At 44.3% G+C, this 23,326-nt stretch overlaps 10 protein-coding genes, 2 non-coding genes and 3 pseudogenes across 15 annotated transcripts; 7 read left to right on the top strand and 8 right to left on the bottom strand.

The window, feature by feature from the left end:
- Positions 1-380: 380 nt before the first annotated feature.
- Positions 381-3,548, bottom strand: AT2G07656 (uncharacterized protein; the record flags this gene model as incomplete). The annotated part of the gene is made up of 5 exons (NM_001335337.1): positions 381-635; positions 793-990; positions 1,477-1,550; positions 2,723-2,938; positions 3,470-3,548. 5 exons carry the CDS (start codon positions 3,546-3,548, stop codon positions 381-383), a joined length of 822 nt encoding a protein of 273 aa, NP_001325331.1.
- Positions 1,700-2,564, top strand: AT2G07729 (annotated as a pseudogene; the record flags this gene model as incomplete). Its single annotated transcript has 1 exon — positions 1,700-2,564.
- Positions 3,549-4,349: 801 nt separating the features above from the next.
- On the top strand, positions 4,350-4,616 carry AT2G07820 (uncharacterized protein; the record flags this gene model as incomplete). The annotated part of the gene is made up of 1 exon (NM_001124815.1): positions 4,350-4,616. One exon carries the CDS (start codon positions 4,350-4,352, stop codon positions 4,614-4,616), a length of 267 nt encoding a protein of 88 aa, NP_001118287.1.
- Positions 4,617-4,702: 86 nt separating this feature from the next.
- AT2G07654 (uncharacterized protein) lies at positions 4,703-5,082 on the bottom strand (the record flags this gene model as incomplete). Its single annotated transcript, NM_001335335.1, has 2 exons — positions 4,703-4,908; positions 4,998-5,082. 2 exons carry the CDS (start codon positions 5,080-5,082, stop codon positions 4,703-4,705), a joined length of 291 nt encoding a protein of 96 aa, NP_001325333.1.
- A 619-nt stretch (positions 5,083-5,701) lies between these two features.
- Positions 5,702-8,143, bottom strand: AT2G07728 (uncharacterized protein; the record flags this gene model as incomplete). Its single annotated transcript, NM_126763.1, has 8 exons — positions 5,702-5,775; positions 5,875-5,949; positions 6,032-6,124; positions 6,595-6,676; positions 6,999-7,232; positions 7,312-7,360; positions 7,588-7,718; positions 8,021-8,143. 8 exons carry the CDS (start codon positions 8,141-8,143, stop codon positions 5,702-5,704), a joined length of 861 nt encoding a protein of 286 aa, NP_178805.1.
- A 622-nt stretch (positions 8,144-8,765) lies between these two features.
- AT2G07757 lies at positions 8,766-8,852 on the bottom strand. Its single transcript has one exon. It is a non-coding gene; the product is annotated as a tRNA-Ser (tRNA).
- Positions 8,853-9,052: 200 nt separating this feature from the next.
- Positions 9,053-12,295, bottom strand: AT2G07727 (cytochrome b). The gene has a single exon (NM_126762.3). The coding sequence runs from the start codon at positions 10,964-10,966 to the stop codon at positions 9,785-9,787; it is 1,182 nt and encodes a 393-aa protein (NP_178804.1). The 5' UTR covers positions 10,967-12,295; the 3' UTR covers positions 9,053-9,784.
- A 276-nt stretch (positions 12,296-12,571) lies between these two features.
- On the bottom strand, positions 12,572-12,887 carry AT2G07726 (annotated as a pseudogene). Its single transcript has one exon.
- On the bottom strand, positions 12,770-14,431 carry AT2G07725 (Ribosomal L5P family protein). Its single transcript, NM_126761.2, has one exon — positions 12,770-13,515. It carries the CDS (start codon positions 13,425-13,427, stop codon positions 12,870-12,872), a length of 558 nt encoding a protein of 185 aa, NP_178803.1. The 5' UTR covers positions 13,428-13,515; the 3' UTR covers positions 12,770-12,869.
- Positions 14,432-14,781: 350 nt separating this feature from the next.
- Positions 14,782-15,435, top strand: AT2G07724 (uncharacterized protein; the record flags this gene model as incomplete). The annotated part of the gene is made up of 1 exon (NM_126760.2): positions 14,782-15,435. The coding sequence occupies exon 1, from the start codon at positions 15,112-15,114 to the stop codon at positions 15,433-15,435; it is 324 nt and encodes a 107-aa protein (NP_178802.1). The 5' UTR covers positions 14,782-15,111.
- A 210-nt stretch (positions 15,436-15,645) lies between these two features.
- Positions 15,646-18,141, top strand: AT2G07815 (LOW protein: cytochrome C biogenesis ccmF-like protein). The gene is made up of 5 exons (NM_001124814.3): positions 15,646-16,415; positions 16,717-16,779; positions 17,051-17,338; positions 17,546-17,818; positions 18,015-18,141. Exons 1-5 carry the CDS (start codon positions 16,296-16,298, stop codon positions 18,108-18,110), a joined length of 840 nt encoding a protein of 279 aa, NP_001118286.2. The 5' UTR covers positions 15,646-16,295; the 3' UTR covers positions 18,111-18,141.
- On the top strand, positions 17,395-17,466 carry AT2G07756. Its single transcript has one exon. It is a non-coding gene; the product is annotated as a tRNA-Gly (tRNA).
- Positions 17,614-20,405, top strand: AT2G07723 (annotated as a pseudogene). Its single transcript has 2 exons — positions 17,614-18,369; positions 19,329-20,405.
- A 109-nt stretch (positions 20,406-20,514) lies between these two features.
- Positions 20,515-21,527, top strand: AT2G07652 (uncharacterized protein). Its single transcript, NM_001335334.1, has 2 exons — positions 20,515-20,806; positions 21,037-21,527. The coding sequence occupies exons 1-2, from the start codon at positions 20,685-20,687 to the stop codon at positions 21,140-21,142; spliced, it is 228 nt and encodes a 75-aa protein (NP_001325330.1). The 5' UTR covers positions 20,515-20,684; the 3' UTR covers positions 21,143-21,527.
- Positions 21,528-22,667: 1,140 nt separating this feature from the next.
- AT2G07722 (uncharacterized protein) lies at positions 22,668-23,087 on the bottom strand (the record flags this gene model as incomplete). Its single annotated transcript, NM_126759.1, has 1 exon — positions 22,668-23,087. One exon carries the CDS (start codon positions 23,085-23,087, stop codon positions 22,668-22,670), a length of 420 nt encoding a protein of 139 aa, NP_178801.1.
- Between the last annotated feature and the right edge of the window lie 239 nt (positions 23,088-23,326).

Here is a 23,326-nt window from a genome sequence, read left to right as displayed (position 1 = left end):
GGTATGTCAATCGGAAGCTCAAGAAGAGATAGTATCTTCCTTTCAGTAGCCTCTGGTCTTGCAGTTGGGTTTCCCCGCCCAAAGCCTTCTAATGATTCCGTTAAGGCAAATATCCCATAATAAGATATACGAATAAGACGGATCAGACCGAACTGTCAATGCATTCATTCCATCTCCACCGGAATCACCCCTATGCATAGCTCCTTCCCTCTTCTATGAAGTTGAAGTGAAGCAAGCGAGCCTCTCGATTGAGGGAGACCGATCTGAGTCAGTTTATCCAGTATTTTAGGAAATGTTCGGGATAGATTCACGTTTTCCCGGTCTTTTTTATATAAATTAGCGCTTTTGTGGTACGGGTGGAGGGCTATGAGCTCGTTCACTCAATCCCGTGGAAACAACTCCCTTAGCCTTAGTTGGAAGCTAAACCAAAGTGAAGCTTGTAGGCTCGTAGAGAAAGCTATTTTGCAGGTATACCCATAGATCCATGTTCCTGAACAGTCTCGGAGAAGGCCACCAGCACCCGACTTACCAGAATGTCCCGTTGCAGCACCATGCAAGAAAAGGTTCCTCTTGGAAGCACCATCCGTATTGAATTTTAACCAGCCAATGGAAGGAAATTCCCAAAACTCAAGAACCTGAGCTTATAAGACCAAAACAACTTGGACCTGCCGAATAGACTAGAAGACGATATCATAGTTCTGAATGGCGCGCACTACCTGATGATAGGGAGTGCTCTGTCGCGTTCCATTCGTTTCGATTTCATTTCAATATAGGGCAAGTCCTTTTTCCGACAGAAGGAGTGGTCGTTTTGGGTGACAGAATAAGATTCCCCGGATCTCCCTCAATCTCAAATCGACGACGAGAGATTCTACCACGCTCACTTTTACGTAGCTTCACTTCTTCTTGATCCTGCTCCATTGGAGTTGGTTCATTCAGTGTGTCGCTCCCACTTGCCCCAGGAGGCTGAGTACCTTCGTTCCTCTTCCTCAACTGGTTGATTAGGTGCTCCAAGATCTGGATCTTCTATTTCATAAAACTGGAAGTCTTGACTCGCCCTTCTCGGTGGTCGTTAGCAGCTGCTATTTGAAATCCATTCCCGCTGCTGTCGTCAACGGTAGAACTCTTCGGGCATCCGTCCGTTCTTGCTTCTGGAGTTCAGGAGTGGATTCGATTCGATCCGATGAGAGAGATCAGTAGGGGTCATCCCCGAGTGGACGAGCATAAAGAGATCCCCCGGATGACAGGCCTGGGGCGAAAACTCTTCAAAAGTTCTGGCGCTTTCAACCCTCGAACGAAAATTTGATTGATGAAATAGTGGATTTCGCCTTTTTTTGGGGGCTATTTCGTGCCTCTCAATTCTGAAACAACAAAGCAGGGGAAGTGTGGAAACAAAGTTAAAGAAGAGACTTTTAGGAACAACAGCACCAAAGATACCTTCGGGGTAGACATGGCAGGCGGTTAGCTTATAGGGCTAACTTCGCCGGGAACTTGTTCAAGAGCCTCATCGACTGGCCTCTTATCAGCATGACAAGGAACTCGTAAAGCCATATCTGGTAACAGAAGTAAGTGGTTTTAGGCTCGTTTCCTTCTGTAATTCTGACTTTCCAATAGCCCGAACGAAGGTCCAGCTTTGTGAAGAAAGAGGCTTTTCGTATAGTATGTAGAGAGATCCGGATTTCCTTGGCGCAGAGAAGCTATTTTTCCAGCTGATACACTCTCGAAGATCAGTTGCAACTTCATACCTCGGTCCTCTTACTTCCTTGGGCTTGAAATTGCTCGGTCTACAGAGGGTATTTCAGTTTGTCAACGCAAATATGCTCTGGATCTAGACAGGTTTGTTGGCTCGCTGAGACCTCTTCTATCCCTATGGAACCTAATCTCTGTCTAAGGATTCTGGTGGTGATCTGGTTGATGCAGAGTTGTATCGTAGGCTTATTGGCAGGTTGATGTATCTGACTATTACTCGTCCAGATCTCACTTTTGCTGTCAACAGGTTAAGCCAGTTCTCATCAGCATCTCGTACAGCCCAGATGCAGGCAGTTTACAAGGTTTTACACTATGTGAAAGGGACAGTTGGGCAGGGTCTTTTTTATTCTGCTACATCTGATCTTCAGCTCAAGGCTTTTGCTGATTCTGACTGGGCTTCTTGTCCCGACACACGGCGCTCTGTAACTGGCTTCTGTTCATTGGTTCCTCTCTGGTTTCTTGGCGCTCTAAGAAAGAGCATACTGTCTCCAGGTCTTCTGCAGAGGCAGAATATCGAAGCCTTGCATCTGCTGTAAGTGAAATGGTTTGCCTCACAAATTTCTTGCAGGAACTTGGCATTCAAATGAGTTCTTCTGCTCCTCCCTTTTGTGATAACACTGCTGCCAGACATCTTGCTATCCTGTTTTCAGCGTACTAAACATATAGAGATCGACTGTGTGTTAGAAGTTGGTTGCAGGTCTATTCAAGCTTCTCTCCGAACTGATCTACAAATTGCAGATGTTCTCACAAAGGCATTACATCCAACTCCTTTCCACAACTTGGTAAGTAAGATGGGTTTGATCTCTATTTGATCCCGGGGGAATTTTGTGATGTAATGTGATGAATTGTATAGTTGCATCTGTGATTGTGATGAATTGTATAGTTGAGTCTGTGAACCGGTGTTGTATAAACCGGTGTAGGTACTTTTCTCTCCTTTGGTTAAAGCTCCGGAGCCTCCCTAGTAGTAGCTCAATACCCTGAGTAGCTGCGAGAGTCTTACTCCTCAGGTCGGAATATGAATAGCCAGGCGGTTTGCGTAGCCGCTCTGCTCCTGCCGAGATAGACTGTTTGTGTTGTCCTTTGTTGGTTTCCGTTCTGACTTCCCTATGGTCCGAGTGGAAAGAAGCGGCCAAAAGGATTAGAAAAGATTCCACAACGGGAAGCAAGGCAGCCTTTACCCAGGTTACCGAACCTAGAGAACAAGGGAGAGCAACTAGCGAACCATTATAGTATTAGCACAATCACTTTCTCTGTCTCCAATCCCTTTATGTCCACGTAGGAGGATCCCTAGTTATGGATTTCCGTTTCCCTATCAGAAAAATAAGACAGGAGCCATAAGTCATTAACATCCTTTTAGTAATAATTCTGTTCTGTTTACAGCCGAGTCTGCCTTTGGAAAAGAGGTGCTTTCTCTTGTTTGATTAAACAAACCAACCGGGGAATGGAATCCCGTACAATATTTTGACGTTTTTTTAGAGTAAACCCCGTCTTTAATCACTCGTAGCAGGAAAGTTAGGAGGTCCTATCTTTTACTATTTCCGTAAATTATCCTTTTCTAGATACGAGGGCAAAACTGTGTCAAAAAGTAAAACCCGTCTTTTTACTTTTTGAGACCTCTCTTTGCTCACCTTGTCTTATGCTACCCGCACTCATTAGGTAATTGTTCAGTAATAGGCAGAGGTACGGAGTAACTCGTAGTAGGGGATATATCTAAGAGTCAGACCTTGGACCCTATCCTCTCTGATAGATGATCTTGCTTGGGCCACTGAAGAAGAAGAATATTGAGGAATTGGACTTAGCATTCTATCTAATGCTTTGATCCATATAAGCCCATTAACAAGCAGTGTGCTTTGTTTTTTAAAGAAGCAAGCTAGAGGAGAGGGGGCTTTTGGGATAATTATGATACTGAGCCCAATGGAAAAGCCTCCGAGTCCAAAATGGAATTACTGGGGAAACGAATCCAAGAAAGCCCAAAAACAAAAGTGGTCGTGGAGAAGGGGACTTATTGTACTGAAAAAGTTATTGCTAGTGCTCATTTACTCTATACGCGTCTTAGTGGACTGACAGAGTGAGCTGGAAAGGTTCCGTCTTTCCGGGGAAATTCAAGAGAGCTAGCTTCGGTCTTAGCTCACCTAAGAAAGGACGGAGCTGTCGAGTAAGGATTGGCCGAGGGCTTTTATGTACCTGGGAATCAGCCAATCAAAAATAGACAAAGAAAAGCGAGCTCTGAGCAGGCAGAGCTAATGCAAGTAGGGCCAACGAGGACTCTGGTCAGGAGCTGTCGAGTAAGGAGTGCTCTGGGCTTTGCGAGAAACGCGGGGGAGTACTCTCTACTGTGCGTTCTATTATTGCCTCTTCTTTCTGAGGGAGTGATCGGTATTAAGCCGCGTGGCAATACCCGCCAAAAAGAACTCTTTGATGGATGGGGCCTTTAAAGTCTTCAGCGTACTTAATTAATTCTTCAGCGGACTAAAGGGTGTTCCATATTAAACGTGTTACGTAAGAAGACTCATTAAGTTAAGATAAGAAGACTAGCCTGCCTATAAATAGAAGCAGCTTTCCGTCTATATTTGAGAACACTTAGAAGTCGAAAGTTAAGAGAGATGGATGATATGGAGATCTATAACAGGCTGGCGACCATTCCACAAGAAATCGAAGCCGCGGAAAACGCAAAGCTCCACTGGGAGGAAATGCTGGGCTTGTTCTGGGAGCACCCGCCTGCTCTGGACCCGGAATTTGTGGGTGCAAGGATGCAAGTCTTACGGGACCGCATTCGCGGCCTGCAACAAAGGATTTCTGGTCTCCTGCAGGAGCGGAACTACCTAATTGTGTGTACTATCGAACACGCTCTCCAGCGCCAGGGAGACTAGAACCACTCTCTTCTAATATTTAAATAAGGAGTCCGGTCGACCCAAAGTACTGCATGGCTTTTCTTTGTTCTCCTTTTGTTCTATTTCTATGTCTTTTTGTGTTCACGTACTATGTTATTAGTGAACTTTGTCTTGTGTGGGGGTCTACGGTAGGCTTCCTCTTTTATGTATGCTTGTAATGCTTCGGCTTTGTGAAATATTCCTTTTAATATCCGGTCTTCATCTTCCTTGCTACTTCCTTTGTCTAACGCACTGCCCCACAGATAATCAAAGTCTGTAATAGCGGACGATTCTATCAAACCCTAAAGTAGAAGAAAAAGTAGAAGAAAACCTACGAAACCATAAAGCTTCCCTCCTGTTTGGTAACAAACAGAAAGATACCATTGATATCATTGGACACTAAAGGGTAAAACTTTGCTTTGTGCTGTTCACATAGTCGACTGGGAAGTATACCGGAAAATCTCATTAATCTTAGTATGGAAGAGTTTTCTTTTTACGAAGCGAGAGGAAAAGAGTCACCGGCAAAGTCTTAACTAAACCCTGAAAGCCTCAATCTTCACTTCCTTCAAGGCCTTCTCATTAGTAGGGGCCGATCTGACTCTGCAGTGTCGCTAAGCAGAATCTTCTTTCCATCTGCTAATGGACCTATGCTCGACCATCAACTCTGACATCCATAAGTAGATTAGGAGGCATCTTCTCTTTCCTTGTACGTTCCAGCTCGCTTCGTCTGCTTCAGGAAGAAGGTATAAAGTGTATCTACCTTCAACAGCACATCACTACATACTAACATTAGCCCTAACATCTCGTTAAGCCACCCACACTGAGATCGACAGTCAAAGGAAGAAGGAGATATTTCCGGTTACAACTCAAAACGACACTGTTTCACTAAATGAACCAAAACTGGGCCAACACAAGGCTCAGCTCTCCTATGACTACAAGACATAAGCCCAAGACGAGTTTTGTCTACAAACCGAAGCCCAAAGTATCCTCTGTCTTATTTATCACTTAAAACAAAACCAGAGCTGAAGCCATGAACGTACAGCGACGTCATTCTCTGCCACAGTACAGCGGCTCAAATCCCACTTCTAACCGTTACCATACGCTCCAAGCTTTAGAGATCTGCTAAGATGAAGACACGTAGCATTAGAGAAGGCTTCACCTCAAATTTTGTATTAAAAACAGGGAAACAATTATTAAGAGATGTTAAGCCGAAATGAAAGAATAAATTCATAATCTTTCCTCATTGAGCATTTATTACCTTTGCTTACAAAGGGAAGACCCTCTTCAAAGAGAGTGCAATTACTTTCTGGTGAGACTTTCCGTTTCACAGTTCCTGAATCAACAAAGTTTTCCTTTTCTCTTCGATTTGTTGAGTCTCGGATCACTTTTTTTCCTCAACAATGGCGAAACGGAACTAGAAATCGAGAAAGAAGAGATCGGCATCACCACCAGTTTCACCTGAGCATACTCCGCTCTGGAAGTAACCTTACCTAGTGGATCAAGGGTTTCTACAGCTCAGATCCTCCCCAGCACACTCCAATGGTTTGTGTTGCCGATCGCAGCTTCGTTGTCTCAGATTCACCAGATAATGTTTCTAGCCCTTATTATCTTCGGTGATCATCCGGGTCTGGCTCAACTCTTAATGGATCTAACTATGCTGGACTTTGTATATGTTGACTGAAGCGCTCTTTTATTGATGGTAGTCTGCCTCGTCCTAGCCTAGATGATCTTATTATAAGTTATAAGATCTGGGTAAGGTGTAAGAGTATGGCGAAATCCTGGATTATGAATACTAGAGATATCTCGATCTTATATATGCAAGATACGGCAACGGAAGAAATTAAGGAAAAAAGGTTATAGCTCTCAAGTTCCAGTCTGAGCTACTGAATGATCCAAAATGAAAAGAAATATTTTTAGCTTTAACCAAAGAATAGACGAAAAAAGAGGTCCGAAGGTGCTTTAGCAACGAGACTGATACCTCCGTCAAACCTACGTCGGGGAGGAAGCAGCAAATCACTTGAGGGAGATCCTTCTTCAGCCACTAGGTCAGGTGCAGAAGTCTAAGTGGAGTACCGGCAATTCGTTTTCAAACGTAGGAAAGGTGCTGTCCAGCACACTGCTTTTCTTTTTACCTTTATTCCTAAGAGCAAAAGAAGGTAAACGAGAAATCACACTCCTATGCTTTGCTTGCATTAATTCTTGGAATTGCTGGGGTGGCATGACCAGAGTAATCTATGCCCTCGCTCTACTGCTTATGTTCAGATTCCTAAGCTGGCAGAATTCTATCCTGAAAATTGCTTCACCAGGAAGTAAAGTTCTTTCCGTTCCTGCTTTTTCTTCGAGTTGAAGAAGCCTTTGGTTTCACCGTTTTACGCTTTGAACCTGGACCTGCTTTCTTTCTTCAGCATAAGCGCACACTCCCAGCGAAGTAGCCCCCGCAGCCTCCCGCAGCCCCGTAGCCTCCCGCAGCCTCCCGCAGCCCCGTAGCCTCCCGCAGCCTCCTTTGACGGAGGTTTGACGGAGGTGGCGAAGCAACCTACTTTGACGTAGGTCTTTGACGAGGGGCTTTGACGCGGGTTTGACGGAGGTGACGAAGTAACCCCTTGAGGGTGTGGGCTTGAGTAAAGCAGCAAATTTGTTTCACTAGCAAAGCAATTGTCCGAATGAAGCGTCTCATCTTTATCACAAATGCTACGAATCCAGAGACTTCCTCTGCATCATCATCCTCGTCTGTTTCGCTCTCGCTCCAAGCAAACCAATAAGGGAGTATTCACACATTCAGCTTTTGTGTGCCCCTAGCGAAGCAACCTTTGCATTAAAAACATTTGAAGTCTCTTCTCTAAAAAAAGGCAGTGCTCAGCTTTGCCATATCCCTACACTGTTGTTCTCCCTTCTTTGACACACGATCACGATTTGTTGTTGTGTTCTGTGTAAAAGGGTTTTTCCTACTTTGTCCATTCTTCTTTACTACTTTGCCAAAGTTTCTAGCAAGCAGTGTGCTGCCGATTGAATCTTCAATATCTCTCTTGTTGTCTTAGTGTGTGCTGCAGCAATGCTTTTTCTCGGACTTCTCAGTCTCCATTTCATACGCTTGTAGGTGACCTACAACAACATCAAACGCAAGGGTATCTATGTCATTCATGGCTTGCGAAGGGCTGCTTCGCCGGGAGTGTGCTACAGAACAGAAGCTTTTTGACTTTTGTCTTTGTCTTTCATTTTGAGCAGCATTGGCAAAGCACAGATGAATTGTTCAATGGTCTCTCTTTCCTCCGTGAAGCCAGCAGCATATCAATACGAGATCTCTTTACACTTGTCAACCCTTCTGTAGGATATCCCAAGCATCTTTGGATGATTCACCCTTGAATGTGTCACTTGCGATTGCTGACAGTGCTTTGCTGTTATACTTTCGACTTCTTCTTCTCAGCGTCTGTCCATTTATCACTATCCTTTTCTTGCCCTGCCGCTTCTACTCCTTTCACCCCTTTCTCCACAGCATACCATGCGTCTTCATAAATGCCTCGGTGCATCTTCACCTTCTTTTATAGTTCCCTTTCTGAGATTGGTCGATGCACAGCAATCAATTCCTTAGATTCCCGCAGTGTGCTGATCCTCACCACCTGTTGTAAGTAGTCTTGGTATTTGGTCGGTAAGTAAAGGTACGGAAAGAGCGGACAACTAATTAAAATCTCTGAACGTGATACGTAAATGGGAGAAAAATATGGATGAAACCCCTTATCTATCTTTCCTTCGGCAAAAAAAGTTTATGAAGCCATCCTCGCCTCGGGGATAAGAGATCTTTCGATTCTGGAGAGTAAGCTTCAAGCTCAAGATCTCATTTGTGATCTTCTTCTTCGCGAACCTAATCTCAAGTGAACATTTATTATTGAATTCTCAATTTTCGTATAAAAATACCTGCCTTTCATTTTATTGAAGAGAAAACCTCCCCCCATTTGAACGAAGTCTCTGGCCTTCCCCGTTATGACTTTAGAGTATCTCTCACGTCTTATAAGTCACTTAAAAATGAATGGGCGGATAGGACCACTCCTGCTTGCTCTTGGCCTTGGCTGCTTAGAGACATCCCTTTAGTTCGTCTTAGAGGTCTCGATTGGTATTGCGCGGTCGGTAACGTTGGTGAATTAGGTAAAGGTACGGAAAGAGAGGGATTCGAACCCTCGGTAAACAAAAGCCTACATAGCAGTTCCAATGCTACGCCTTAAACCACTCGGCCATCTCTCCTACATTATGACCCAGAAACCTCGAGTGAATAGCGAGTCATTTATATTCTTGCAGTAAAGGTACAACCACAAACAATCTATTAAAAATGGAAACCTTTTTAGTCAAAGAAAGATCTTCCTTCGAAGAAAAAAAAACAATAAGAATTGTTACCATTAAAAAAAAAGCACTCTTTCTATTCATCTTTGTCAAGACGACGATCTCGTTATATTATTATATTTATACCGGATTTTGCCAATGAATTGGAACGCGAATCAACTACTCCCTTCATGGTCACATAGTCATTACAGAATTTTGTTTCAGGTATATATGTCTTTCTTAATTTCATATTGGTAGTACCTATTTTTCTATATAAATTCTTTGTGGTTTTTACCGCCCGCCGGTTCGCTTATCGCCTTTTTTTCCTCCGTTCACTTTCTCCTTTATCTTCTTCCTACCTTGCGGGGGTGACTTAGGCGCTAGGGTTAATACCATATTATATCGAATAACTCCTTACCTTTTTTCAAGAGAAGCCTGATTCTAGTCAGGATTGAAAAGATAATGACGAACCTTAAATGAAAGGTTGGTCCAATCTGAGTGCTTATTGTCTTCTTCTTCGCCTCTCCTCTTCCGCCCGAGCTGATCCGAATTCTCCTCTTAGTATAGGATTGTTAATAACTTGACTTAATGGTTATAGTGTAAAGGTTAGTTCTATATTTTTTCTTTCTTTATCAGAGGTTTTTTCCTTAGGCCTTGGGGGGCGGGGCCTCTTTTTTGATTTTTTAATAAAAAAAGGGGGAGAGGGACCCTTTTTGATTTTTGAAGTACAGCCCTACTCTATAGTGGAGTTATCTTTTCCCTATCTAAGCTATATCAACATAGCAAACTAGAAAACTTATCTGCTTGTCAATTCTTGGTGTAATATGTAAATGATTGGTGTCAGAATTTTTCACTGATCAGGTGTGATCAGTCTCATCCGTGTAAGAATTAGGAATTCCTCTTCCAACTCGTCCCAGAATGGGCGTTATGGCAAAGAACAAGAAGAAAACCAAAGGAGAAATTTGTCCAATAGTAACAAATGGTGCCTCCACAGGTTGACATCCGATCCAACCTAGTAGTAAGCAATCCGCCAAAAGCAACCAAAACATTCCTTGGTGAATCGGTCGAAAACTTGAACTACGCACATACATACTTTTAAAAAAAGGTAAAGCCAAGAGACATATAAAAACTGGTGCTATTGCGGCTACACCTCCCGCTTTGTCAGGTATACTACGAAGAATGGCATGGATCGGTAGGAAATACCATTCCGGCACAATATGAGGCGGGGTGGACATCGGATTAGCAGGTATATAATTGTCGGGATGTCCCAAAACATTAGGAGCATAAAAAATCCAAATAGAAAAAAAGATAGCAAAAGCTACCCAACCAACTAGATCCTTGACATAAAAATAAGGGTAAAAAGCTATTTTATCCATCTCAGAATGTACACCCAATGGATTATTTGATCCATATTGATGCAATGCGGCCAGATGAAGAAGACTGGCGCCTACTAAAATAAAGGGGAGTAAATGATGAAGACTAAAAAAACGATTTAAGGTGGCATTGTCCACGGAGAAACCACCCCAAAGCCAAGTCACTATGGTATCTCCTACTACAGGTATGGCGCTAGCTAAGCTTGTAATTACTGTAGCTCCCCAAAAGCTCATCTGACCCCAAGGTAGTACATATCCTATAAAAGCTGTCACAATCATTAATAGGAAGATTACAACTCCAAGACACCAAACAAATTCCCTAGGACTGCTATAACTCGCATGATATAGACCACGAAAAATATGAAGGTAAACCACAATAAGAAACATACTTGCCCCATTAGCATGCATATAACGGAGCAACCAGCCCCCTTCAACATCTCTCATAATGTGTTCTACGCTGTTGAAAGCTAAATCCACATGAGGTGTGTAATGCATAGCTAAAAAAACGCCAGTCACTATCTGAATGACTAAACAAATACCAGCTAACGGACCGAACCCCCACCAATAACTAAGATTGCTCGGGGTTGGATAATCTACTAAATGCTGATTAAGTGTGGAGGATATAGGTTGTTTAAGAAGAGAGAATCGTTGGTTCCTTATAGTCATTTCTCTTTCCTATCGTGACAACTCTTGTTCACCCACCTTTTTTTTGCGTTCTAGGGCCCTAAAATATCCTCAAATATATATATAATATTGATATTTGAGCCTTTCTTTTACTTTTGAAGGATGGAGGGGGCGAATTAAGCGTCGACGTTTTTAGAATTCTTTCTCCTACACACTTTTGCCCTCTTTCACCGAAAAGGAAAGAAGAATCTTTCAAGCGGGCAGAGACCTAAATTTCTTAGATTCATTCCTAAGCTTGCTTTGTCGCAGCAAGATGGATTGGATGATCAGTCCGAGAGTGCTGGAGAGAAGAGAAAGCGGTCAAAACTTCTCTGATTCGGTCACCGAGCAGTCGGACAACCCTTCAGTAACCCAGGATGGATGACCCGAGAGAAGATCTCGTCCACCAAGCGGGATAGCGGAGTGCGATCCTTAAGCAATTGGAGGTTCTCGCTCATCTCTTGGGATCCATATCATCTGTGAAAACTTTTCCTGTTACATTAGCATAGCTAAATTTGAATAGGATGACTCAGCGTCAGGAAAAGTAAGCCCCCCTTTGCCTTGATTGAATTTGGCTTCGCTGCGCTCTGAATCAATCAATAAGCTTATTGATTGGATTCATCCCATTTCATTTGGGCGAGAGGTCCGAAGGAACAAAGGAGCTCGACTGTAAGGAGAGGAACGAGAGTGAAACGAGAGGGAGGCTGGGGCTTATCCATGGGACTTGCCTTGGCGGTTAGACTCTCTTTTAACACATCCTCGAATTAGTCTCGTCGGTTGGTTGATTCTCGAAATCACCTCTTGAGAAAAAAAAAAAAAAGGTCCATCAGGTTTTGCCCTGCCATCTCCGGCGAAGCTCCATATCCGTGAGACTGGATCACTGTAATTCACAGAAGTCCATTTGGACCTCTCCTTTTAGTCGAGTATGTAAACAACCTCTCCTTTCAGTCGAGTTCCCTCTTTTATAAGAGTAATAAATTACGTTGGACCTCTCGCAACAAGTGCTCGAGTAATAAATACCTCTCCTTTTAGTCGAGTCATTTATACCTCTCGGGAGTAGGGGCTTTGTTCTGGGGGGGCCGACTTGCGCTGCTTTAGAAGGGAGATAATTTCATAAAGTAACTCTCTCTATCTATCCTTAGAAGTAGGGCGATAGAAAGTCAATATGAGATTTGCGTTGGTTTTTCCAACGAAACAAAGCATTATCATTCGGAAGGCTCAGTCCCAACTCGGACTTCCATGATGGGAAGAACCTCCGCACTACGGCGCTCCAATGAACAAGAGTTCTCCGCCTTAGTATATTTAGAAGAGTGGTCGGGAGTTACATTCGTAAGTTAATGTTATGTTCATGCATTATATCTTTCTTTCCAAGAGTACTACCTGTACGTAGTCTATGTATGGGGAGCATACTTGACAGGAAATAGACACAAGCGGTAGAGAGGTCCCCCACTTCGATTCCCGCCCCGTTCGCATCTCCGATCCAAGATAAGGGTTTTAAATACGTTACTTTTCGGTCCGGAGCCGGCTGGTAATGGGCTTACTTACCTTGCTTGTGGACCAGCTGCGGAGCTAACCTTTCTTTGTTCTATTGGTTTGGTGGTTGCTACCAAGACGATTTATTTATGCCCATCAAAGAACCTCGAGATGCTAATCCACGAAAAACGATACGAGAAATTCGAAAGAACTCAGATACAGAACGAGGGCGACCGTGGAAATACATCGGTTTCTGACTCGTGCAAAGGAACTATTTCTTGGCAACTTGGACAACTTATAACAATGTTTGTCCCGCATATCACTAGGAAGATCGGGATCTTTACAAAAGGCTTTATAAAGCTTTCGTCTCAATTCAAATTTAGCCGCGAGCAATCTACGTTTGTGATCTCTACTATTTTGCTTCTACGACATCTTACTGAGTTTCCCCCTCATCTTTTTGCAAAAAACCGCTCCACAGTGGTAAAGTCTCATCTTGTGTGTTGGCCGAAGTGATAATAGTCACATTGAACCCCCGAATATGTTCGAAGATCTCGAAATGATCTTCCAGTTCCGGGGAGAATTCGCAAAACTCCGTTTCCATCGAGAATTGAATGGAGTTTTTCCGTATTTCGACCGGAAAATCTAATAGAGACATTACTGTCGAGATTCTGACCGAAAAATTAGACATTCCATGCCCTCGGAGAGTGCTTTGTCGTGCTAGGTCACTTACATATCCTTTGTCTTTATTTGACCCCAAGAATGGATTAGATCGAAAGGACTTTCCTGTCGAACCCCTTTGTGTCTGTATGAATTTCTGACCGCGCGGAATCTCCATAGCCAATTTTCCATTTTTTATTATGAAATTATAGGGTGCCTTTGGTACTACTCTTATTTCACACGATCCAGGAACTTCCATAACGTTGGCGTGATTCGGTTTGAGCAACGGATCTTGACGTGATACATCTTCGTAATGAAAATTGAGTGGAAACATGAGTTGGCTTTTACAGTATCTATAGAATAAGCTGACTCCTCCTACTCCTCCTTTCCGAAAAGATCATCCTTGGTCCTTTTGACATAAGATTCTCGGCCCGCTTTCTCCCCATCCTCACAAGCCAACCTGACAGCCTCGCAAGATAACACGTACAAAGACAGATCAGATCAAAGGGTTACTCCCAGCAACATTACTAACACTTTACTGAACTAATGAACATCCATATAACTTTCCTTCACTAATTTCTTTAGACGGACTTCCCTCTTCTCTTATTACAGTTAGAACGGATTGAAAAAACAACTTACACATTTGGCACAAAGCGGCCCCATTACAAACAGGAGCGGCGGGACCGGGACCTCCACTAGATTTAGGGAGGCAGATTGCCCAAACAAAGCACTTCACTCTTATCTTATCTTATAGTGAAATTCCAGATCAAAACCAAACAAAGCACGCGTCTTCTTAACTAACTATTTAGTTAGATTCCAGATGACAACCATTCTACAAGACAAAGACGATTCAAGAAGCCGTGCCTTGAAGAAAAAACGATTCCAAATTACAAAACATTCGAAATGACCTCCTCCCAATAATCTAAGAGCTACAACGCAGCGCAAAGAAGCGAGTGAATTCGATGGATTGAGCTCCAAACATCCATACCACTTTCCTTCACTAATTAGCTGGACTTCGAAACATAGGAATCAAACTGGGAGAACAAGACATAGGAGAAGACAGATTTCGCACCTACATGATAGTGCCAGTTACGCACGTACTTTATGTGAGTCAAGCCAGAAAGCAGTGGGAAAACATCACGCTACAATACAACAGTACGTAGGTTCCAATCCACGAAAGGAATACAGGCGTACCGAGGGAGCACATAGCTAGTCTTATATGGAAGGAAAAGCACAAGCCTTACCCCGAGAAACCCCATGCTAGAATAGGCCTATGCACTCCCATACAGCGAAGGAAATCAGATCGAGCATGCAAAAATTCATAATAAATGTATCATAATTCAAGGCAGAAATCCCATCGAGCATGCAAAAATTCTCAATTCAAGGTGGAAAACACCTCCATCTATTCAAGGCGGAAAATCGCATCCAGGTAAGAGTGCAAAAATTCAACTACTGCATGAAAATTAGAGGGAAGGAAGCAAGTTAATAATCGCATATCATTCCTTTTTGACATCACGATTTCAGAGACATTCATAGCTCAGGAATCCACCATTAAATAAGGCTCCCAATGCCCACTCAATTATTTGAGTCGTTTCAAAGAAGGAGATGAAAGCGAGTCCAGGAAGGTCGTTTTGTTTGAAGTTGATCAGTCTAATATATCTCCCTCCGCCCTTGGCTCATAGGTAGCTCTGGAAGTTGGGATGTTTGCAATTCTAAATGGAGGGATTGGGAAGGAAGAGTGATCAATGCCAGCTAAGGTTGTTAGGTATCTTTGAAAGAGTAGCGTTACAGTTCATGTCAAATAAGAGTGGTGGGAATTCCATCTCAAAGAAGAGTGTTGGTCCAGTCCATCTCAAAGTTTGAGGACTCAAAGTATGGTTCAAAATCTGAGGTATGAGTTGAGGATGGGCTATGTTGCCACTGCGAGGTCGTTCTTCTGTTTAGGTCTCCCTCCGGCTCCGGTCAAGGCATTATCTGGGCGCTGTTGAAGCACGCTAAGAAGTCGCTTTAGGAAGTCAATGCTGAACGCTTTTGCTTTCCCGCAAACGAATGAATGCTTTCCCGCCAAACGAGGCTTTTGCGCCAACGAACGAATGAAATGCTTGAATCCGAAGATGCCGAGTAAGTCGATGTTCGGTGGTAGCGTTTCTGAGAATCTTTTTCTTTCAAAGATACGGATTGGTCTTTCTTTCCCTCTCCCTTTGTCAGAGATCAAATTACAAAACCAAGATTTCCGTTTGGAGGGACAGATGAGTTCCTTTGATCCCTTTGTTGATGAATCCAAGGCACTGGTTCGACGTCTAGGTCAGAAGGTCAAGGCGAAGTCCTTTCTTTGTCGATGAGTTAGTAGGTCATTTCTAAGAGTTAGGTCTTCAGGACTATATCATAAAAGCGGCTAAGGTCTTTCTATAGTTTCAAATGTCCTAAACTCCAGGGTTGTTCACCAATCCAATATAGGTATCAGCACGTGAAGAGTATCCGGCGGTGGGCGTGTTATCTTTCAAATCTTCAATCTGAAGGGAGTAGTCACCAATATAATATCATTTCTAATTGAAGAGAGAATCCCCATTGCTGTAACCCGGGTTGCTTTCAGCCTAGCTTGCGTGTCAGTCTAGAAAGAATTCCTTGCCTTCAGCCGAGCTTGGGTCCGGGGCACAGGTAAAGAAAGAATCCTCCGCTTTCAGCCTAGCTGGATCCTCTTGAATCGTCTCTCCGTCAAAAAAGAATGTGGCGGGGAAAGGTAATGGTTTGAGAGAGAAGTATCGGCTCCGGCCGTGGAGCTATCATATCGGTCTTTTCAATCTTGTAGCCGAGCGTTCCCCAATATAGCCTAAGCCAGTGAAGAGACCACTAAATGCTGTCATGCGAGCGAGTAAGTCGACGAAGAAAGTCTTCTATTCTATTATCGAGTTGTCGTTCAAAGGCGGTCAAGAAACCCTTTGTTGCGTTCGAATGTCCCGTTGAAGGCTCTACTATTTCTTATTGTTGTTGCTGAAATTTGAGAAAAGTGATCAGGTCGACATCTCGGTCAAAGAACAAAGGCTAGTCGTCAACGAGCAAAGGCAGCCAGTATTGTTCAAAGGTTCTCCCGGCTCGAGTCCGGTGATGGCTCCTTTCGTGGATTATAATTTCTGAATGGCCCCAGATAGCGTTAAGTTGATGGGCTTTCAACCTGAGAATTCTCAATATCATCTATGGGTGAATGGTATCAGAATGCCTCTTCCGAAATAGAAGGTTATTCGGCTTGTTCGTGAAAGCACAGAGGAATTCAAAGCATTGTAGCTGTTCCGAGGAAGTTCAATTCCAGAGATGGCTAGGGAGCGTAAGTGGGTGACGATTAACGTGATAGAACCTTTTCCGTAGTTCTTTCCCCTTTTTTTAACCTTGGGTTCAGATTCCATGATTCCTTTCTTTCAGTTGCAGATTCCTCAACTGCTCTTAGACAAATGTAGTCCGAGAGTAAGATATTAGGCTAATAAGGAAGAAAGCGGTCGTTCGCGGATTGCAGTTTCAGGTTTCTAGGAAGGAGAAACCGGGTCTCGACCAAATCAATCCAATAGAGTAAAGGGCTAGTAGCGGTCTTCCCGGGCTCAAGGTCTAGTGCAATCTTTGTCTTATTTGAGAAAGAAGTAGCCGAGCCTAGGACGAAGGCACGAAATGCTTTCTCGCCAATGAATGAAGAAATGGTTTCTCCTTTCCCGCCAAACGAATGAAGAAAGGGTTTCCCAAGTCGCGGATTTATTATTCTATTATAATAGTCTAAATCGATTAGCCAACTTTGCCCAAGCTCAGGAGTTAGTGCTTTCCTTTCATATTCATTATTATATAAGGTAGACAGATATAAGGTCAACAGAAGGTCAACTCGCTTCAGAAGGCTGGAGGTAACCTAAGATTCCTAAATGCAGGGGTCTCATGCATTCCAAGTAGCTGAAAAGTGGCAACTTGGATGTTTGAAAGACCCGCCGGATTCGCTCGGAGACTAACTCACTCGTCTCGTTCATGTATTTACTCGCAGCATTCGCAGCAAACTCGCAGGCAGGAGAGACCTTGAGTCCAGGCTCAGGAATCGACTGGTTCCGAGCGGACTCGGGCAGCTGCTGCTTGGATTATCGTAGAATAAGAGGAGCCGTCTTAGGAAAGGAAATGACTCAACTTCAAAAAAAAAAAGACAGATGCCGCCTACCTACTCGTGCTCGTAGCTCGATCGGAGGTCAAGAGCCGTGGTCCGGCGGAAAAACGGAAGTCGTCCGTATCAAGTAATACGTGAATTGCTCAGTAGTGCTTCGCCACTACCGTAGCTGGCGGAAATAGCTTAATGGTAGAGCATAGCCTTGCCAAGGCTAAGGTTGAGGGTTCAAGTCCCTCCTTCCGCTCCTGGTGTTCGAACTAGTCATTAATGGTCGGCTTCATTGGTATCCTTTCGGTATGCCTTGCGAACATTTTCATTTTTAGCGCCTTCTCTTCTTTAGAGAAGCCAAACTCGAACGGATAGAGCAGATGGTCCAACTACATAACTTTTTCTTTTTTATTATTTTTATGGTCGTGCCTTGTGGCACGGCAGCACCCGTACTATTGAAATGGTTCGTCAGTAGAGATGTTCCCACGGGTGCCCCTTTTTCCAATGGTACTATAATTCCTATTCCTATCTCTTCATTCCCTCTTTTGGTCTATCTACATTCAAGGAAAATCATACGCTCCATGGACGGAGCAAAAAGTGGAGTCTTGGTCAGAGCAAGTCGCCCTATTCTATTACCAGACATAATTGGGAGAAGCTCATCTGAAACTAGAGCTAGAAAGGCCTTATTTTTTTTCGTTCCCGTTCTTCATTTCCGTCTTCTCGAATCCAAGGGGGACTTCTCATATTTAGAATCTTTCTGCGGTGTGCTCTGTTTACTATTCTTTCGTACTTTCCTCTTTTTAGCACGCGATAGGTCAGCGAAGCGTGAGCGGGCGCGGAGAAGGAAAGGCCAAACACTTCGGCCGAACGGGAATGAGCAACGACGAAATGACAAGATGAGGTGCTCCGGGCACCCCCATTTAGATTTAGAAAGAAGGGTCGAAGGTTTTGGGCCTCTAGCTTTCCCCGTCCCCCCTGAGTTGGGTGGTGCTTGTGTGGGGGGCGTGCCACCAGAAATCGGGCTTGAAGCTCTCGCCTTACCAAGGAGCCGACAGCTGATGGCTATGGCTGTTGGTCACGACTACTACCAAAAGGTTCCAATGAAGATGAATATTTCACATGGAGGAGTGTGCATCTGTATGTTGGGTGTTCTTCTGTCGTGCGACCCGGCGGCTTATGTGCGACCTGTGGCCCACGCCTCCTATTTGTTCAGGGCGGGCGGCGTGAACTCTGATTCGATCCGGGTATTCAATCCCGCCGCTGAGATGCTCAGTTGACTCCTTAACCTTGATAGGAAGATGGCTTATTCCAAAATTCGTGCATAAGGGTAAGGAACTTTGGATGAACTAATGCGAATGGGTGTAAGCTTCGCTGCTCGGAAACACCCAGTGCTGACCACACTGAGAGACACGAAAGCGCGGGTAACGCTAGTTGGCGAAGTGGCGTTAAGCATCCCTAGCGGTACGAAAAGAGAGGTCGTGATGATATCATCTACGTCCGTACCGCTCCTCGTGGAGTAGATCCCGCATCCAACCAAGTCTTTGACCAGGGAACGGGATAATTCCCACTACCGCTGGCAGGCCAGCCGGGCCATGAGCGCGGTGGGAACGGGCTTCCCAAAAAGCCAGCCCCGGGCCGGGCGGGGTCAGCATAGAATGAAGGGGACGGCCCTAATGTTGTGTTGGCAAAGCCAACTTCTTAGGTTGCGGACGGAGAAGAGCGGACGTGGGGACTCGGGTCGGGGTGCAGCGTAACTAAGAGAGCCATTCCATTTAGGGCGAGACAGAATGGGCGGGCACGAGCGGTCTGGTGTCCGAGTCAATTGGTCAGACGACGACTACTTCACTTATTAGATTAGTATTAGCCGCCTATCCCGGAATGAAATGAGATAGATAAAATAGAAAGAACGCGAAGCGCTAGCGCTATAGGATTTTTTGGGGGGGATAAGCTCGCTTCTTCACAAGCTTACCCCCGCCCCGACCGGCAGCTGCTGGGTCTCCCCATCTCTCCTAAACTTCCCCCGGTCTTCGGCCCGAGCTGTATGAGGCAGAAACTCGTCCCACGTACGGTTCGGAGGCCGAGCCCCACCCCAGCAGTAATGGTGCGGCTTAGGTCAACTAACACAAAGAAGATACAGTTCACTCAACGATTGCCTTTGGGTTACGAACTCCATATGGGGAAGGAACGTTGTTGTTTGCGAGGTCTCGATCATTTACATGGACCCACTTTTCATTCCATTTGTGGGAATTTGATGATCTATAAACCGTCCCTAACGAACGATCGGCTCATGTTTGAGCATGATGAATCACTTCATGCCGACCTCTTGCTAATAAACTTTCCGGCCTCATATAAGAATGGAAAACTTGAGCATTTTCTGCATTGGTGGATGAAGAATCGCAAACATAATAATTTTTGGTTAACCATGTTCCCAGAAAAAAGATACTTTCGAGAAAGGACGAGCACGGCTGAAGTGGCTATACATACAAATCTATTTACGGATCTATATGCTTCGATTGGAACTGGAAGTTCCAGAACAGGAGGTTGGTATACCACCATAATGAAACTGCCTTTTATTTTTTTTATTCGGATAGGATTTATGTTGGCTTCGTTGGGAGGCTCGCCTAGTTTGTTACGTCAGCTCCAAAAGGATAAGTTGCGTTGGAATCGAGAAAGTTCCGTGGAGTTCATAATTGCATAAAAGGAGTCAAAGTAGTGGCTGCGGCGCGTCAAGGCACTTCTTCGACGGTCTCCGTCTCGCCCGTTTGCCATCAGTAATAGGAAAGCTTTCAATCAATAGAAATCGTATTCGTGAATAAATCCCCTTTGTTTGAATCCAATATTATGCACTTTTTTTTCGGTAGCAGGACTCTCCTCTGTCCGTTTGAACTCTTGAGCTGGAGCAGGAGCAGGAGAACGGAATAGGCATCCATTAGCTCTGTCCCTTCGCACGACATCTATGAAAGCAGCAGTGGGCGAACCGGCGGTGAACAGGAAGAGGGAGGACCGCCCGATCGCTAGGAAGAAGCAAGCCTATTCCCCGCGCGGATGTCATTGCTCACTAGCTCCTTTCGTCCCTTCCAACGCACCATCAACAAAAAGAAAGAATAATTCTGAATAAAATGGACTACTACTAGAGCCACGGGAGCGAGCCATAAGCGAGCCTTGTCATAGTATTAGGAGCGATGAAAAATCCCAGTGAAAGGAATACGTAGCGAATAAGGGGAAGAATAGAAAAGCACTCTTCGGGGCTCACTATTGCCTCTATTACATAACCTTTCTCTGGTCTACTCTCCTGGTCACTCAACCTATTAGCCTGGCTTAGGTCGAAAGGGCTTCCCTGTTTCCTGCTTGACCTTCGTAGCGCATCAAAGAGACTTCACTAAATCACTTTTTTCTTTCCAAGTAGTCAATTAGACTAGAGCCAACTATTTGATTCGGCTACACTTCTTGACTTCATGAATTTACAGATTGAAAATGAAAAAACCATTTAGAGGGGGATTTGCGGGTCTTATTCACCACTTTCAACTGACTCCTTATCCAAGGAACAGAAAGCTACTACAGAAGTCTCGGCTTACTATCTTGACCAGCAAGAAAAGGTGAATGGAAAATTGCCTCAGATATCTTTCTTTCAAAGCCGTGCTATCTAGCTCATCTTTATGCAGGAAAGGGATGCGCGTGACTAAGGCTATACGCTGCCCCGATTGCTTCTTCGCTCGTTCAAGAATTCTATCTTTTCACATCGCCAAGCTTCTACGGTACCAAAGAAGAAGGGAAACTTTCTGTTGATTCTCTGTTCACATTCTCTTTCAATTCCTCTGCATAATAGACACACATTCCCAGCAGACTATCTAGCTTCTTTGAACAATCTTCTTGCTGTCTCTGAACCTTCTTCTCAGAAAAAGAATGAGACCAAAGAGGCCATGCAAAAATAAATTGGTGCACTCAAATCCAAGAAGACTTCGGACATTACCACCTAATACAAAGGCTTATAGGCTCTAATGTATAAGATCCAGTCTCATCCTGATGGTTCTATTGAGAGATAGAAAGCGTCATTAGTAGCTAAAGGGTAGACGCAAGTGATTGGGAAGGATGATAAAGAGACCTTCGCTTACTAAATTTTAAACTGTGATGGTTCTAATAGACTTGGTTGGCGACAGCTATGGCCTATCTACCAACTTGACATTAAGAATGCTTATTTACGACGTATGAGACCGTTTGCCTGTTTTCATCCCCATATTTGTGGTAGGCCTCCCATCCTCCCATAAGGATTGTAGATTTGCTTCGCCCTCACCCAATCGAAGGGACTCCTAGGGGTCGTTTCATCCACCGGAGAGCCCATCCTTAGTTGTTTTGTTTTCTAAGTTCCGTTTCCTTTTATTAGTCTGAGTTCATCTTTTCCGCTTTCAAGCGTGTACACACACTGAAAAAGGATAAAAATATCCCTTTCATTAAATAGGTAGCTCACTGGAGCAAGCAACGAAGTGCCATAGGGTTCAGGATAAACTTATACTGAAGTAGGTATAGGTACAATCTCTTTGTGGATCAATCTATAGAGTTCATAGAGAAGGAAAAACCTGAGATTAGAGTTGGAGAAAGCCGCATAGAATACGAAAAGCAAAAGCGAAGGTGACTTTACATCTCAGTCGAAAGCGGTTAATTCGGATCCATTTCATAAGTGGACTGGGGAATCTCAATCTCAAAGGTCTTCGCTCGGTTCCATAGTTCAATCTAAAGCCTGTGAGGCTGGAAACTTCTACAACAATATTACATATTCCCATCACCAGTAAACGATACAGTAAACCTTTAAATAGGTTCACTCTCGTCCATGCTCAAGGGCTAAAGCCAGCCGTCCTTCTGAAAGGTCCTCTTCTACGGCTCAAGGTTCAAGCTAAATCAAGTTCCTTTTCTCACTTAAGCGGATACTCCAAGTAAAATCAATGCTTTAAGGAAAGACTTCCCAGCGCAGTCAAGCAAGATAGGATTCTCAACAGGATAAGTTCCGTGGACAAGGCGAGCTAGCAGCGGTGCTTTCCTTCCGTGCCGTAGGTCAATGAAATTATCTTTTTCAGCACGAGAAGTCTCAAATGCTTTCAGAAGAGGTCAGAGGTAACTTGTTATATAGGTAGCCATGCGTGTTAATAGATCTTCTTCTTGATGTCTATAAGTTCAGATTGGATGGGTGCCTTGGGTATGCTTTCAAAAGGGCTGTTTTCATGCGTGCTTTCGTGGTCTCTTGCTTTTTCTGTTGGATCATCTACAAGTTGAGAGTGTGCTCGGGCAAGTGGGCTAACCGGAACTACTAGTAACGGGAGCTGTAGGTGAGAGTATCTTTCCCGCATATACAAATATTCCTTACCAGGTGTCCAGCGAGAATGTTTTGACTACGTAAGCGAAGCAGACGAATCCGCCTTAGCCTATTACTATTACTCAAAAATGTGGTCGAGACCCCTCCCTTATTTACATATAAAAGAATTGCACGAAGTCCGATCGAGGAGCAGAATTATGCTGCTTGCTGGGCCCTGATGGTGGAACTGGCATTTTGGGGGGGAAGAAAGCGGCCCCCTTTTGCGGCAGAGTGGGCAGCATCGCTTTCCCTCGTGTAGCTATGATGCCATTCAGAAACAACACAAGAAAAAAGAAAAAGCAGTATTTCGCGGATCGGATTCTTGCCATCACTGGAAAACAAATTGAGCTGTAGGCATCAAGGTAAGGGACCGAGATTATATACTGCTGCAGAAGCGGAATCGAAGGGGTTGGTTGAAAGGTAAGGAGATAGCGTGATTGGCCGATTGGTTGGAAGGTAAGGATAGCGTGATTGGCCAATTGGTTGGAAGGTAAGGATAGCATGATTGACTGGTTGCGGGTCCTTTGGATCATGGGCCACAGCTACTTGGGTAGAGACCGCTGAACATCATTTGGACAGGCCGAGGCTATATGGGCTGCGCGCCTTTTGATGGCTGTCATTTTCTGGGCTATTTTATTTGGATAGACTTAGATCCTTTCATGTAGGAAGATAGATGGAAAGCAGCTCTCTAGCAACAGTACGGAGGGAACAACTGACCTCGAACTGACCTAACACTGAAGACCTAACCTTGAAGCTGTCTGGGTCTTTGGTA

Source organism: Arabidopsis thaliana, chromosome 2 (assembly GCF_000001735.4).
Source record: "Arabidopsis thaliana chromosome 2, partial sequence".
NCBI lineage: Eukaryota > Viridiplantae > Streptophyta > Magnoliopsida > Brassicales > Brassicaceae > Arabidopsis > Arabidopsis thaliana.
This window is presented reverse-complemented; position numbering and strand designations above follow the sequence as displayed.